Here is an 11,591-nt window from a genome sequence, read left to right on the forward strand (position 1 = left end):
ATTGTGAACTGCAAAAGTGCCCCTTGGATAAATTAAAACTCGTCATGTAGCCTATCCGGTAAAAGAACACAATGCAAGTAGGTAATTCAATTTAGGTCATGCATAACTAATTGACTAAAACCTATAAGATCTACTCTTATTAGAGTTGAAATCTTGTAGTTATCAAACTAACAATCTAATCAATTTCGTTGGACTTTTTCCATATATGATATATGTTGTATGGGCAAATGTAAGCTAGAGGAGGTCTCTTAGCTTTGGATTTTACTTCTTTTTTCTTTTTTTTTTTTAATATCACAATAAAGAATTATAGCTAGTGTTGATCGCTCGTTATAACAAAATACATATACATATTTGGAAAATGCAGAATGATGTTATACATTTCATTTTATTATTCCGAAAGCTAAGTTTATCCATCTCCCATCCAAAAAATAAAAATAAAAATACAACAACAATAATAGAATTCCAGCTCAATACCACCCAAAACATAAAGTACATTGATATTATCAATTTACCTACTTTAAGATATAAAGAATCATTGGACGCATAAGAAATAAGTGTTATTCTATCCACCCTATAGGTGAGACGACTTGATGTGTTATAAACTTATAATCTGGTCTAATGTTATACATAACAATTTTATAATTTATAATATCAACAAATAATTATGCTTAATATAATTGTCACAAATTGTAAATATTTTTTTTTGTTGCCACCTACCTAATATAAAGAAACATATTAATTAATTAATTCAAGTTTTAAAAATAAGAAAGCAGTTCATGGGAAAGAAAGAAAAGAAATTGAATGCAATTATAGTGGGTCATGCTTAACAAGTAAATACATACACAAAGATAATATGTTACTTTTGCTAATTTTAGCGGCGGAGTTTATTTATTGGTTTACGTATTTGTGTTTGACTATTACTTAGGGTATACACATGTACACAACATCCTTGTACCTTTGCATTTTTCTATACCCATGATAATAATTTTTTTTACCGTTTGATTTATTTATATAATAATAATAATAATAATAATAATAATAATAATAAAAAAGACCCGTTAGGATATTTGACCAATCTACAAAAAAGATACACATCCCTTCCTAAGACGGAACTCGGAAGGTCAAAGATTCAGCGAAATTTTAATTTTATATATAATTTAAATATCTATTATCACTTTATTTCAAAAAAAAATATCTATTACCATTTAACAGATTTTATTATTTTTATTTTCCCGATGAAGGCAAGTAAAAAAATCTACAAGAGAAGATTTGGATTTTATTTATTTGTTATTTGTCATATAGATGATTCCAGTTCACACATACAATTCAATTAATTTTTAAGTGGTAGATTACGAATAAGAACACAAGATCTAACTCAACCAGCCACACTATAAGAGTTATACTCATTGAGCCCAAGTATAGGATGACAAAATTTCACCTTTTATGCGCAACTAAACTAACTCGAATATTCAGAAACCTTCAAATTTTTCTTCTTATTTTGACTCATTCACTTTAAAATTTGAAGTTAGACATTTTATTGAGAAAAGAGATAATTTATTAACTCTTACAACGTTTTTTAAATATGACTGACTCTATTACAATATTATGTATATTCATACCTACTTTTCAATTTACTACTACAAAAAGTCAAATCTCCCTAAGGTTGGAACCCACCCTTTTCATATGATGTAAAAGTGAGAAAATAGAGATTGAAAATACCTTTCTCAAAAAAAAAAAAAAAAAAAAAAGATTGAAAATACCCGTAGTAGAACTGTTGGAGAATTTGGAGATGGATAGAAAGAATTTAGGAATATGGGGAAAAGAGAAACGTCATGTCGGTAAAACCGAGTAAGATGAGTGAATTACAAGATCCAATACTGGGCTGCATCACGTGTAAACGAAGCAGTGGAGCCGAGTATAGGCTAAAACAAAAACCGTGACTATACAGCTACAGCTGCAATAACTTTTCCAGGTTTTCACCACAGTAAAGTATATGCATTAAATTCAGTGCCCCAGAACTGCAGATATTTTTACTTTTAGATGTGCCTGTCTTATATATATATATATACCCATTATTAAAGAATCGCTGTGGCTGAGAGTTCGCTAAGCTGTCAATGGCAATGGCCACCCTCTCCGGGGCTCTACTTCTGCTCTCCATTCTAACAGGTCATTCACTTCTCCTTTCTTGCATTTTTTCTGTCTCTCTACCTTACATATACACAATACACAGCAGCACAGCTAGCTTTGTAATTTCAACGCTTGAAACGCTTGCTAAGCTTCTTTCTTCTTCTTTTTTTTTTTTTTTTCTCAATTGGGTTGATTTCCATGGGTTCTTTGTCTTTTCTGGGTATTGGGTTTCTGGGAATGGGCATAAAGATTCAATCTTTTCTTTTATTTAGGAATGGAAGATTCAGTTCTTGGTAATTGTTTCTTCTTGAGATGTAGTTTTCACCAGATATGGTGGATGGTTGATTCTTGATTCAGGGGAATAGGAATCTGGGTATATATATATGTAACGAGTATAAGTGGTTCTGCTTAGCTAATGAATATGAGATTGAAGTTCCTATGTTGATTCTGCAGTTTTTTTTTCCCTTCTGTCTAATTTTGGATTCCAAATAATTACCCTTTATCAATGAGTTAATCTTTAATTTCAATGTATTAAAGTATTGCAGTTTTAAAATCATTTCCCTTTCTTGGATCTGTTAAGACTTAAGAGTTGATATTCTGTGATTTTTGCCTCTAAGCTCTGACTCATTACCATTATGCACTTAGATTTATTTACTGATAGCCAAAGCATTGGAGTTGGGATAAACTATGGCCAAATTGCCAACAATCTGCCTTCACATTCACGCGTTGCGATGCTCCTAAGATCTCTCAACATTAGGAGAGTGAAACTGTATGATGCAGATCCGAATGTGCTAAGCGCGTTTTCTAATTCAGAGGTTGAGTTTGTGATTGGTCTTGGGAATGAGTATCTTCAGAAGATGAGTGATCCAATGCAGGCTCAGGCCTGGATTCAACAGCACGTTCAACCGTACTATGGCCTAACCAAGATCACTTGCATCACTGTGGGGAATGAGGTCTTAACTGGGAATGATACTCAGTTGATGTCTTACCTTCTCCCTGCAATGCAGTCTGTTCACTCGGCGCTTGGGAATTTAGGGCTAAGTGATGACATTACTGTCACGACAGCTCATGCATACTCGATTGTGAGCAATTCGTTCCCACCTTCCTCGGGTGTGTTTAGGCAGGATCTTGGAGAGTACATTCATGCTATTCTCAATTTTCATGCTCAGACCAAGACACCATTCCTCATAAATGCATATCCCTTTTTCGCCTACAAAGATAGCCCGGATCAGGTATCCTTGGAGTATGTACTTTTCCAGCCTAATCCCGGGACTACTGATCCAATCACTAACTTGAAATACGACAACATGTTTTATGCACAAATTGATGCTGTCTACTCTGCAATCAAAGCAATGGGGCACACGGATATAGAAGTGAAAGTTTCTGAGACGGGCTGGCCTTCGAAAGGGGACTCTAACGAGGTGGGAGCGACAGTGGAGAATGCTGCACAGTACAATGGTAATTTGCTGCAACGTATTGCGCAGGGCGAAGGTACTCCAGCAAAGCCCTCGGTGCCAGTTGACGTATTTGTGTTTGCTCTCTTCAACGAGAATTTAAAGCCTGGTCCAACCTCAGAGAGGAACTACGGGCTATACTACCCTAATGGGAACCCGGTTTATAACATTGGATTACAAGGTTACATTCCACAAATGGATTATTCTGCTTCAACTGGTAGTGTAAGTACACTGTCATTTGGCTTGTGCTATCTGGTTTCATCCATTTTTGTGTTCCTCTTTCTCTGATTTGGCTAATTCGCGGTGTTTTATTTGTTCTGCAGGTATTGTCTACTCCCGCTTTTCTTCTGATTTTTATACTATACTTGATACATGTCTGATAGCCTGAAAACAGAACAAATTGTAGAGCAGAACTATTGATGCCTGAAATGATTGCCCCTAATTCTTTTTTTTGGCTAGAAATTGATTAAAGGTGAGAATCTCATTTTTTTCTATCTTATTCCATTTTTTGCCTTTTCTCTTTGCATTTTATTCGGTTATCTTGAAGTATTAAAATCAGGGTGCATAAACCAGCCATGAATAAAGCATGCATACAATTGGTTGGTCTATAAATTTCACCATTTCTTGGATTCCATTGTATAATTTTATTTTTTTTGAAGATGTGGTGATGGGTCTCCATCTCTGCTGACCTCCACTACAATCATGCATATGAATCTCATTTTTCAGTAAACTTTTCAATCACCTTCAAAAGACAAAAGTCTATATTGGCTTCTATCTGCAAGATGCCACCACAATCGAATTCGATATATTTGTTGATTTTTCGTGTTTGCATTAATTTAATTGCCAAATGTGAAAATTCATCAGATGACTATATCTTGTGTCCTTTTGCCCTTTTTCCCTATGAAAATATAAAATGTGTTGCATCATTCTGAGGTGGAGGTGTCACTTTCACTCTGTCTTCTCATCTTCAATTCAAAGCCTAATCAATATTCTTCTGTTCAATCACCCACCACTTTTTTTTTCAACTTTTCATTATTCCCAACTTGCTTTCTTCTGCAGTTAGTATATGATTTCTCCTTTTACAACTTGCTTCAAGAAGCCATCCCTATCAAACCGAAAAGCCCTTCGCCTCGTTCATACTGCAGACCTTTGAAATCTAGTTGGACTGTAGAAAAAGTGAAAAACCAACCAGTTTTGCCTTTTTTCGTCAGCCGTTGAAAATGGAGGGTGATTATGTTGAATGAGAACATTTTGGTTGAGTCATAAATGTGTTGCTTAAGCTAATAAGCGAGCCGGCCAGCCGCCTTGATGACATAAAATAGTTGGAGCCCATAATGTTTTGTTATCTCTTGCATCATCATCATCAGCTGGCCATAAAGAGGATAAGATTGAGAGGCAGAGGAATGAGATTACAACTGGTTTTGGGCACCTCCTCAGCTGTACTCTTTCTTCCTGGCTGGCCCATGAAAACACACTATCATTTGTATTATTCATGTTCACATTTGTAAGACTCATCTGGATTAAGATTCAAGAGTTAATGAGAATTCTTGTTTTGAATATAGACAGGCTGTTGTTGTTGCCTTGTTTGGCAGGCTCTGAGTATGATTAGAATCTTTAAAAATTGTTGCTTTCAGATCTGTTTATATTAGGTGGTATAAATAAAGTAGAGGTAGGGGCTGGGGAAGTTGAATCTGATCTGTCTGACTTTTTTTTTTTTTTTTGGGACAGGAAGACAAGCATGGGAAACATAGAGATTCAGGATGCATGATTTCACATACACAATTGATCTATAATAAGAGAGATAGATTATTTATTGCAGAAATTATAGGCTTCTTTTTTTTTTTTTTGGTTGTTTTGATGTGAATATATACATTGTATTTCTCATTTTTGTTCATTTCTCTATTCTTTATATTTAGTTATCATTAATAATTTTAAAAAAATCAATCTCTTCTCTATCTCTTGTTTAATAATAATAATAACCACCACAACAACAATAAAATAATAATAATAATAAATAATAATAAAAATTGCCGGCCAAAGCCTATGACCAGAGAAATCTTCTTGTCATATTTTTAATTAGTCTTTTGTTTTTTTTTCTCAAACTATTAAGATATTTAGATTATTTATATGCTCGATATAGATAGGAATAATATTAGGTATAATTATATATAGTATATTCAGTTATATCATGTATTATGATACATATATTGATAGATAATATATCATGTATTATAGTATATTCAGTTATATCATGTATTACAATGAGAGCAAAAATTTCTAGTGAGAATTTTATTATTGATCAATCTTGATTATAAAATATATTTAGTATACAAATAATATATTTAGTATAAATTATAGGAATTATAAATTCTAAACTCTAAATTAGACTTAGCACTTTTCTTTATTCTTGTACATGCATTAAAAATAAATGTTATATTTTGTTCCTTTACCAAAAAAAAAAAAAAAGGTAGAAAAACATAATATTAAGTAATTCAACAAAATCAAAAAAATCCAAAATCACCAAACGACTCGGATCTTTTAATTTGTGGGAAAAAATCACTCAGGTAAATGGATTATTTTTAAAAAATCCAATTTCATTTTTTTTAAATACCTTTTAAGCAAAATGAATAAATGATTCAAGTTTTCAAAAAAAAAAAAAAGATTCAAATGCACCAAACGGTAAGTCTTGAGTTGACGTCTAGCTGCTTGAGTATCTTCTTGTTTTATAGGCCTCATCAGGTTGATTACTGAATAGATAGAGTGAATAAAGCACATCCAGGCAACTTTTGAGGCCATTTGATTAGGGATGCAAAATACAGATCAGAATGTTTAGTACAGAACACAGATGAAACCACTCAGGGACTGGCTAATAATGTGACCCAAAAATCAAAGCTACCAGAAAATAAAAACTTCACTTGTTTCGATTCACCGTAAGATTAATGATTATAGTTCACTGTCATCAGCTTTGTCTCCTGCTGATGTCTTTCCATTCACGGCAACAAGCTCAGTGTCAAAGATAAGTGTTGCACCACCTGAGTATTCACACATAAAACTTTAGTTGAAGTGCAATACTGCAATACAAAAAAACCCGGGAAAGAATCCTAAAACCACTTTAATATGCTGCTAAACTTGCTTATCGAAACAAATCATTTCCAACAATAATTTATTCCCAAGCAGGGAAAGAATTATGAGACAAATGGTATGATTCTTGTATCATATGCCAATTTCAGATATTAAACCTGTTGGATTTTACTCAAGAAGGGACATTAGTTTGAACTTAATAAAGAGTGCTGATGATGCAACCAAAGTTAATGGGAACCAGGCTAACATCAGATTGTTATTAAAGATTTAATACTAGAAATAGAAGAATGTATGATGGCTTTATGCTTCTTTACTCTCTCTGCCTGGGTCAAATGTATTATGCTTCTAAACAAGAGTTTGGGATACCAAGAAAATGATGGTAGTATTATTACCTGGGATCTTAGGCGGGGACCCATTATCTCCATAACCAAGTTTAGAAGGTATTTTCAATTTTCTCTTCTCTCCCACACACATTCCTAGTAGTCCTTGATCCCATCCTGTTGACCAATAACGCCAGCAAGGAAAAAGAACATATAAATAAATAAAAGAGGAAAAGTCCACTCAAGTTCAATCACATATTTAACACAAAAGCTTTAACAGCATGGACTAGTAATAAAAGTATAAAACATCATTTCTATTAGAGTATTTGACATAAGTATGAAGAAAGATTAAAATCAAATAGATCCAAAGAAGAACACGCCTAGCAAGGGTTTAGGAAATATTGGTTATTTCCATATTGGTTTAAGTATGCAATTAATCCCTACGCTAGTCTACGGTGTTCAGTTTCCTTATGTGTTGCTAATGTGACTACATCATTATTTAAAGGGAAAAAAAAAAAAGAAAAAAAAAACCACATCAAGTCAAAATTCAAATTAAAAGCTTAGTAAGCTCATGTTGGTTAACTTTGGTGCTCATCATATTCACTAATTTAGGGGGCCGGACTAACTCTTGCCAAGTGCAGTATACAATTTTCTAATAAAAAGTTAGGCATTCACTAATACATATTACACAATTTGGCAATATAAATGTGATGAAACTCAAAGCGATATAATCTGTTTAAAAAGTAAGATCTAATTAATTAATTCATTGATATATGAATTAAATTTAATTTTTTTTAATTTATTTATACATGGATTGAGTTTAGTTAACAAAAGATTTTAATAAATATTATGTTTTTATTTTAAATTTGAAATTATATCAAAAGCACAATTTGAATTATTTATAAGATATCTATTTCGCTAATCATAAGTAAGTTAAATTAATGATAACAATTAATTATAATTATATATATTAACAAGATTTTATTAATTTTAGGCTAAATTTATACTCCGTATAATTTAATTTTATTGTACAATTAGTTTAAATTTTTTTAATTAAGAACTTGATTTTGAATAATTGAATTTTATCAAATCAGTTCTAATAATTTAATATTAAGTTTACAAATAAAAAATTTATGCTGGGAGGGGGCCAGGGGGGTGGCAGGCGTCACTAGCTTGGTGGTTTAAAAGTGGCTTCTTGATTGATTGATTTATTTATTTTGTTTGCTAAATGAGATGGCATCCTAGTCAATCAACCACATGTCTTCTACCAACATTTGTCCTAGATGGTCGCTTTTTGTATAGAATAGAGATTAAATTAACCAATTTAATGGTATAGGAACATGAACATTTTTCAATGGTGCTAGGATTAATTAAACCTTCCATGAGTTGATATTCTTAGGGTTTTTTTTTTTGTTAACCCTTGTGCTTCACAAGTCCTAAAGTGATTTTCAATAAAATTACTCTAGTAGTAAGGATCTCTCATTTTCCTCTAAAATATTTAATATACCTTTAATCACTTGACCACTACCAAGCTCAAATTCAATGGGGTCACCCCTTTCATAGCTGGCATCAAATTCAGTTCCATCAGTAAGTTTTCCCTGCAAAGACCAGCAGTAAGCTCCAAAACTGAGCAGGCTACGAAATTCAAATAATGCTCATTTTCTCAGATACAGATCTTTATTAGTGGCAGTATAACTAAACGCAGTATGCCAGCTCAAAATACAAACTGAGTAACCATTTTTGCAGGAGTAAATCAAATCTCTCATTTAAGTACAGGTTCCACCATGCCAATATATAAAAATTACTCTCACACAGATAAATGTCAATTTTATAATTTGATTTTTTTCTTTATTATGTGTGCGTATCAAGAATAGAAGTACTAGTAGTAATAGTTGTACTCACCCGATAGTGTACTTTGACACTGTCACCTTTATGAGCCTGGAGTTCACAAGTCTTTGGCTTATACTGCAACCAAAAGCAGAGACGAATAATAAGGAGTGGATTCTAAATAATCAATACTGCAATGCATGAAGCAAGTCCAAATATAAAAATCAATCAATAGAGATTAAGGGGAGAAATTGAAAAACATATCTGAGAAACATTAGAATTGAAAAATTAGATAAGTTATTTCAGTGAAAGCAGGGGGCTTGGACCTTGTGTCAAACAATGTGAACTCGAATTTGGGCACACACTTCTTTCTTGATAATCTCTAATGGAAATTAAGAGACCAGAATATATGTGATACACAGTAGGTGAGTAACTAATTAGATGATTAGTGTCAAACTTCCTAGAAATAGAGAGCCTAATATCAAGTGTTTTTAGCTTATTCAATTCAATAATAAATAAGAAATTCTTAGTGGACCATATATTATTCACAATCCAAAGTCATAAATCATACATAATCACAATCCACGATTCATACAATATCTCACAATATTCTATCTAATAAGATGAGATATATGAAATCAAAGATAATCATTTCCTGGCAGCAATGCTTTTTGCATATGAATATCATATATTTCTTGTGAAATCAAAAACTCATCAATGCTTCGGCTTAAGCGATTTTCCAAAAGAAATTATATAATAAAAACACTAGAAACTACTCACATTAGAAATGAAGGAATTATATATACACGAACAGAAATTGAAATCCCAAAGATTTACCTTCACACCGATCTGTAATTCCGTAACATCACCAGATTTCTTCGCTGCAACTGGAAACACAGAAAATTCAAAACGGAAGGAATTACGAATTACTCCATTTCTAAATATTTGATTGTCAGCTCAAAGAGCGAAATATTAACATAAAAGTTCAAATCCAACAAAATCCACTTAGGAAACTAGCAACAATTTCTTTGAAAGGAAAAAAAAAAAAAAAAAAGTATTTGATTACCTAATGATAGAACCGCGAGAAGTAGAAGACCTGAAACCGAATAGCCGAATCTCATTTTCGCTCTATTTCTCGAGTTTCCTTTCACTGCACAACTGGCCTTCCAGTGATCCAGTCAAGTGTGCTTAAGAATTGAAGTTAGAGATATAATTGGCCACGATCGGGTCCACGGCTAACAACAGTGAAGCTCCCACAGTCCCACGTAATATTACGCATGACTACCCAATTGCGGCTTTCCACATCAGCTAAGGACAGAGAAATGATTGCGGTTTGCCATGTCATCTTCTAAGAACTAGAGCATCCTGAAAAAAACCTCAAATTTCATCAGTTTTTTATAGAACTCACTAAATCACAAAAAAATTCTCCTCATTAGTTTTAAATTAATTTTTTTTTTTAGTTTTTTTATGATCCCACCATTTTACTATATTATATTTTAATTATTTTATTTATTTATTTTAATTTTGAATTTATAATTATAATAAAAATTAATTAAAATAAACATACTTATATTTAATTAAAATGATAATTACAAACATTTAAATTAATTTTCATTGTTGTTCTATTTATTTTAATAATTTTAAATTTTAATTGTATAAATAAAATTTTCTCAATAACTTTATGGTCAAGTGACATGGAGTAATTTTCTCAAATGAGAGTTCATGAGATTGAGACTCAGTAGAGGCGAGTAGAGGCGATATGACTCTTTGTGACGCAATTATCCATTTCATGAACTTTTTCAAGGATCAAATTGTGATTTCGTTGAAAAATAATTAAGTGACCAAAATATTAATTTTCCCTATAGAATAATATTACTACGTATAATATTACAACCTCAATGAGGCTAGCCAACCCGCATTGACACCTCTATTGGTGCATTTACTAATTTACTAATATTATTTGATATTCTCATAAATATCATTAAAATAATCTTTAAAAAAATAAATTCTTCCTCGTAAATGTTAGTAGAGCTGATTCAGCATGCATTATCAAAGGGTAGACCCCATCATCAGTTTCTTATTACTGTATATGTGCCTACTACAGGCTACAGCATATCATAATTCCAAGCTTAAGCATTATGAGCTATAAGTGACTTAACTGGTTTTACAAAAGCAATAGTTTACTCTAAAATGTTATCAACATACTGGTGTTTTCTGTTAAAATTATTCCATATTCAATGCAAAAGAGGTGAACTGGTATTATGTCATAAATTCATCTGAACGAAAAGCATTCATACTGTCTAAAAACATCAATTTATTTGTTCAAAAGAAATTTCATAGAGATTAGAGGACAAAACTGAAGTTCTTCAACCAAATGTCAAAGAAAGACTTGCTTACAAAACCCAATATAATGAAGAAGATTTGCTTACAGATAGATACATTACAAAATAGGTATCAAACTCCTGGATTGGCACTGCAGACATACCCTGAGACACCGAGCAGGAGCACTTAGAGTCGAGGTCGAGGCACAAGAGGTGAGGCGGGCAGAAGAGATGGCGGAGTAGAGCGCTAGCAGGGATTTGAAGAGCACCCATTTGAGGCAATGGCCTGAAGTTCAAAAACAAAGGTTAAAAATCAAAACTTAGATTCAGCAATAAAAAATGGGTTAGCAATTGTGACTTACCTAGGAAGCATCGAAAGGGAGCTAGTACTGTAATGTAACCTGAGATTCACATCCTGAGTAATGTTTTTTTTTTTTTTTTTTGGGGGGGGGGGGGGGGGG

At 32.5% G+C, this 11,591-nt stretch overlaps 2 protein-coding genes across 3 annotated transcripts; one reads left to right on the forward strand and one right to left on the reverse strand.

The window, feature by feature from the left end:
- The first annotated feature begins 2,027 nt into the window (after positions 1-2,027).
- On the forward strand, positions 2,028-5,521 carry LOC116016808 (glucan endo-1,3-beta-glucosidase 14-like). Of its 2 annotated transcripts, none has more exons than XM_031257222.1 (4): positions 2,028-2,166; positions 2,773-3,803; positions 3,905-4,053; positions 5,310-5,521. In XM_031257222.1, exons 1-3 carry the CDS (start codon positions 2,115-2,117, stop codon positions 3,959-3,961), a joined length of 1,140 nt encoding a protein of 379 aa, XP_031113082.1. In that variant the 5' UTR covers positions 2,028-2,114; the 3' UTR covers positions 3,962-4,053; positions 5,310-5,521. The 2 variants fall into 2 exon arrangements, with proteins under 2 accessions (XP_031113082.1, XP_031113083.1); XM_031257223.1 differs by lacking the exon at positions 5,310-5,521 and adding an exon at positions 4,641-5,142.
- An 816-nt stretch (positions 5,522-6,337) lies between these two features.
- LOC116015641 (peptidyl-prolyl cis-trans isomerase FKBP15-1-like) lies at positions 6,338-10,027 on the reverse strand. Its single transcript, XM_031255776.1, has 6 exons — positions 9,876-10,027; positions 9,647-9,696; positions 8,885-8,947; positions 8,490-8,580; positions 7,055-7,159; positions 6,338-6,613 (listed from the first exon to the last, which is right to left on the reverse strand). The coding sequence occupies exons 1-6, from the start codon at positions 9,928-9,930 to the stop codon at positions 6,525-6,527; spliced, it is 453 nt and encodes a 150-aa protein (XP_031111636.1). The 5' UTR covers positions 9,931-10,027; the 3' UTR covers positions 6,338-6,524.
- Positions 10,028-11,591: the final 1,564 nt, after the last annotated feature.

This window comes from Ipomoea triloba, chromosome 4 (assembly GCF_003576645.1).
Source record: "Ipomoea triloba cultivar NCNSP0323 chromosome 4, ASM357664v1".
NCBI classification, from domain to species: domain Eukaryota; kingdom Viridiplantae; phylum Streptophyta; class Magnoliopsida; order Solanales; family Convolvulaceae; genus Ipomoea; species Ipomoea triloba.

Coding starts and splice junctions, on each gene's coding strand:
- LOC116016808 (XM_031257222.1), top strand. CDS start 2,115: ATGGCAATGGCCACCCTCTCCGGGGCTCTACTTCTGCTCTCCATTCTA. Junction 2,167..2,772: donor TCTGCTCTCCATTCTAACAG/GTCATTCACTTC, acceptor TTATGCACTTAG/ATTTATTTACTGATAGCCAA. Junction 3,804..3,904: donor ATTCTGCTTCAACTGGTAGT/GTAAGTACACTG, acceptor TTTGTTCTGCAG/GTATTGTCTACTCCCGCTTT.
- LOC116015641 (XM_031255776.1), bottom strand. CDS start 9,930: ATGAGATTCGGCTATTCGGTTTCAGGTCTTCTACTTCTCGCGGTTCTA. Junction 7,160..8,489: donor TAGTGGTCAAGTGATTAAAG/GTATATTAAATA, acceptor ATTGGTCAACAG/GATGGGATCAAGGACTACTA. Junction 6,614..7,054: donor GTCCCCGCCTAAGATCCCAG/GTAATAATACTA, acceptor GTGAATACTCAG/GTGGTGCAACACTTATCTTT.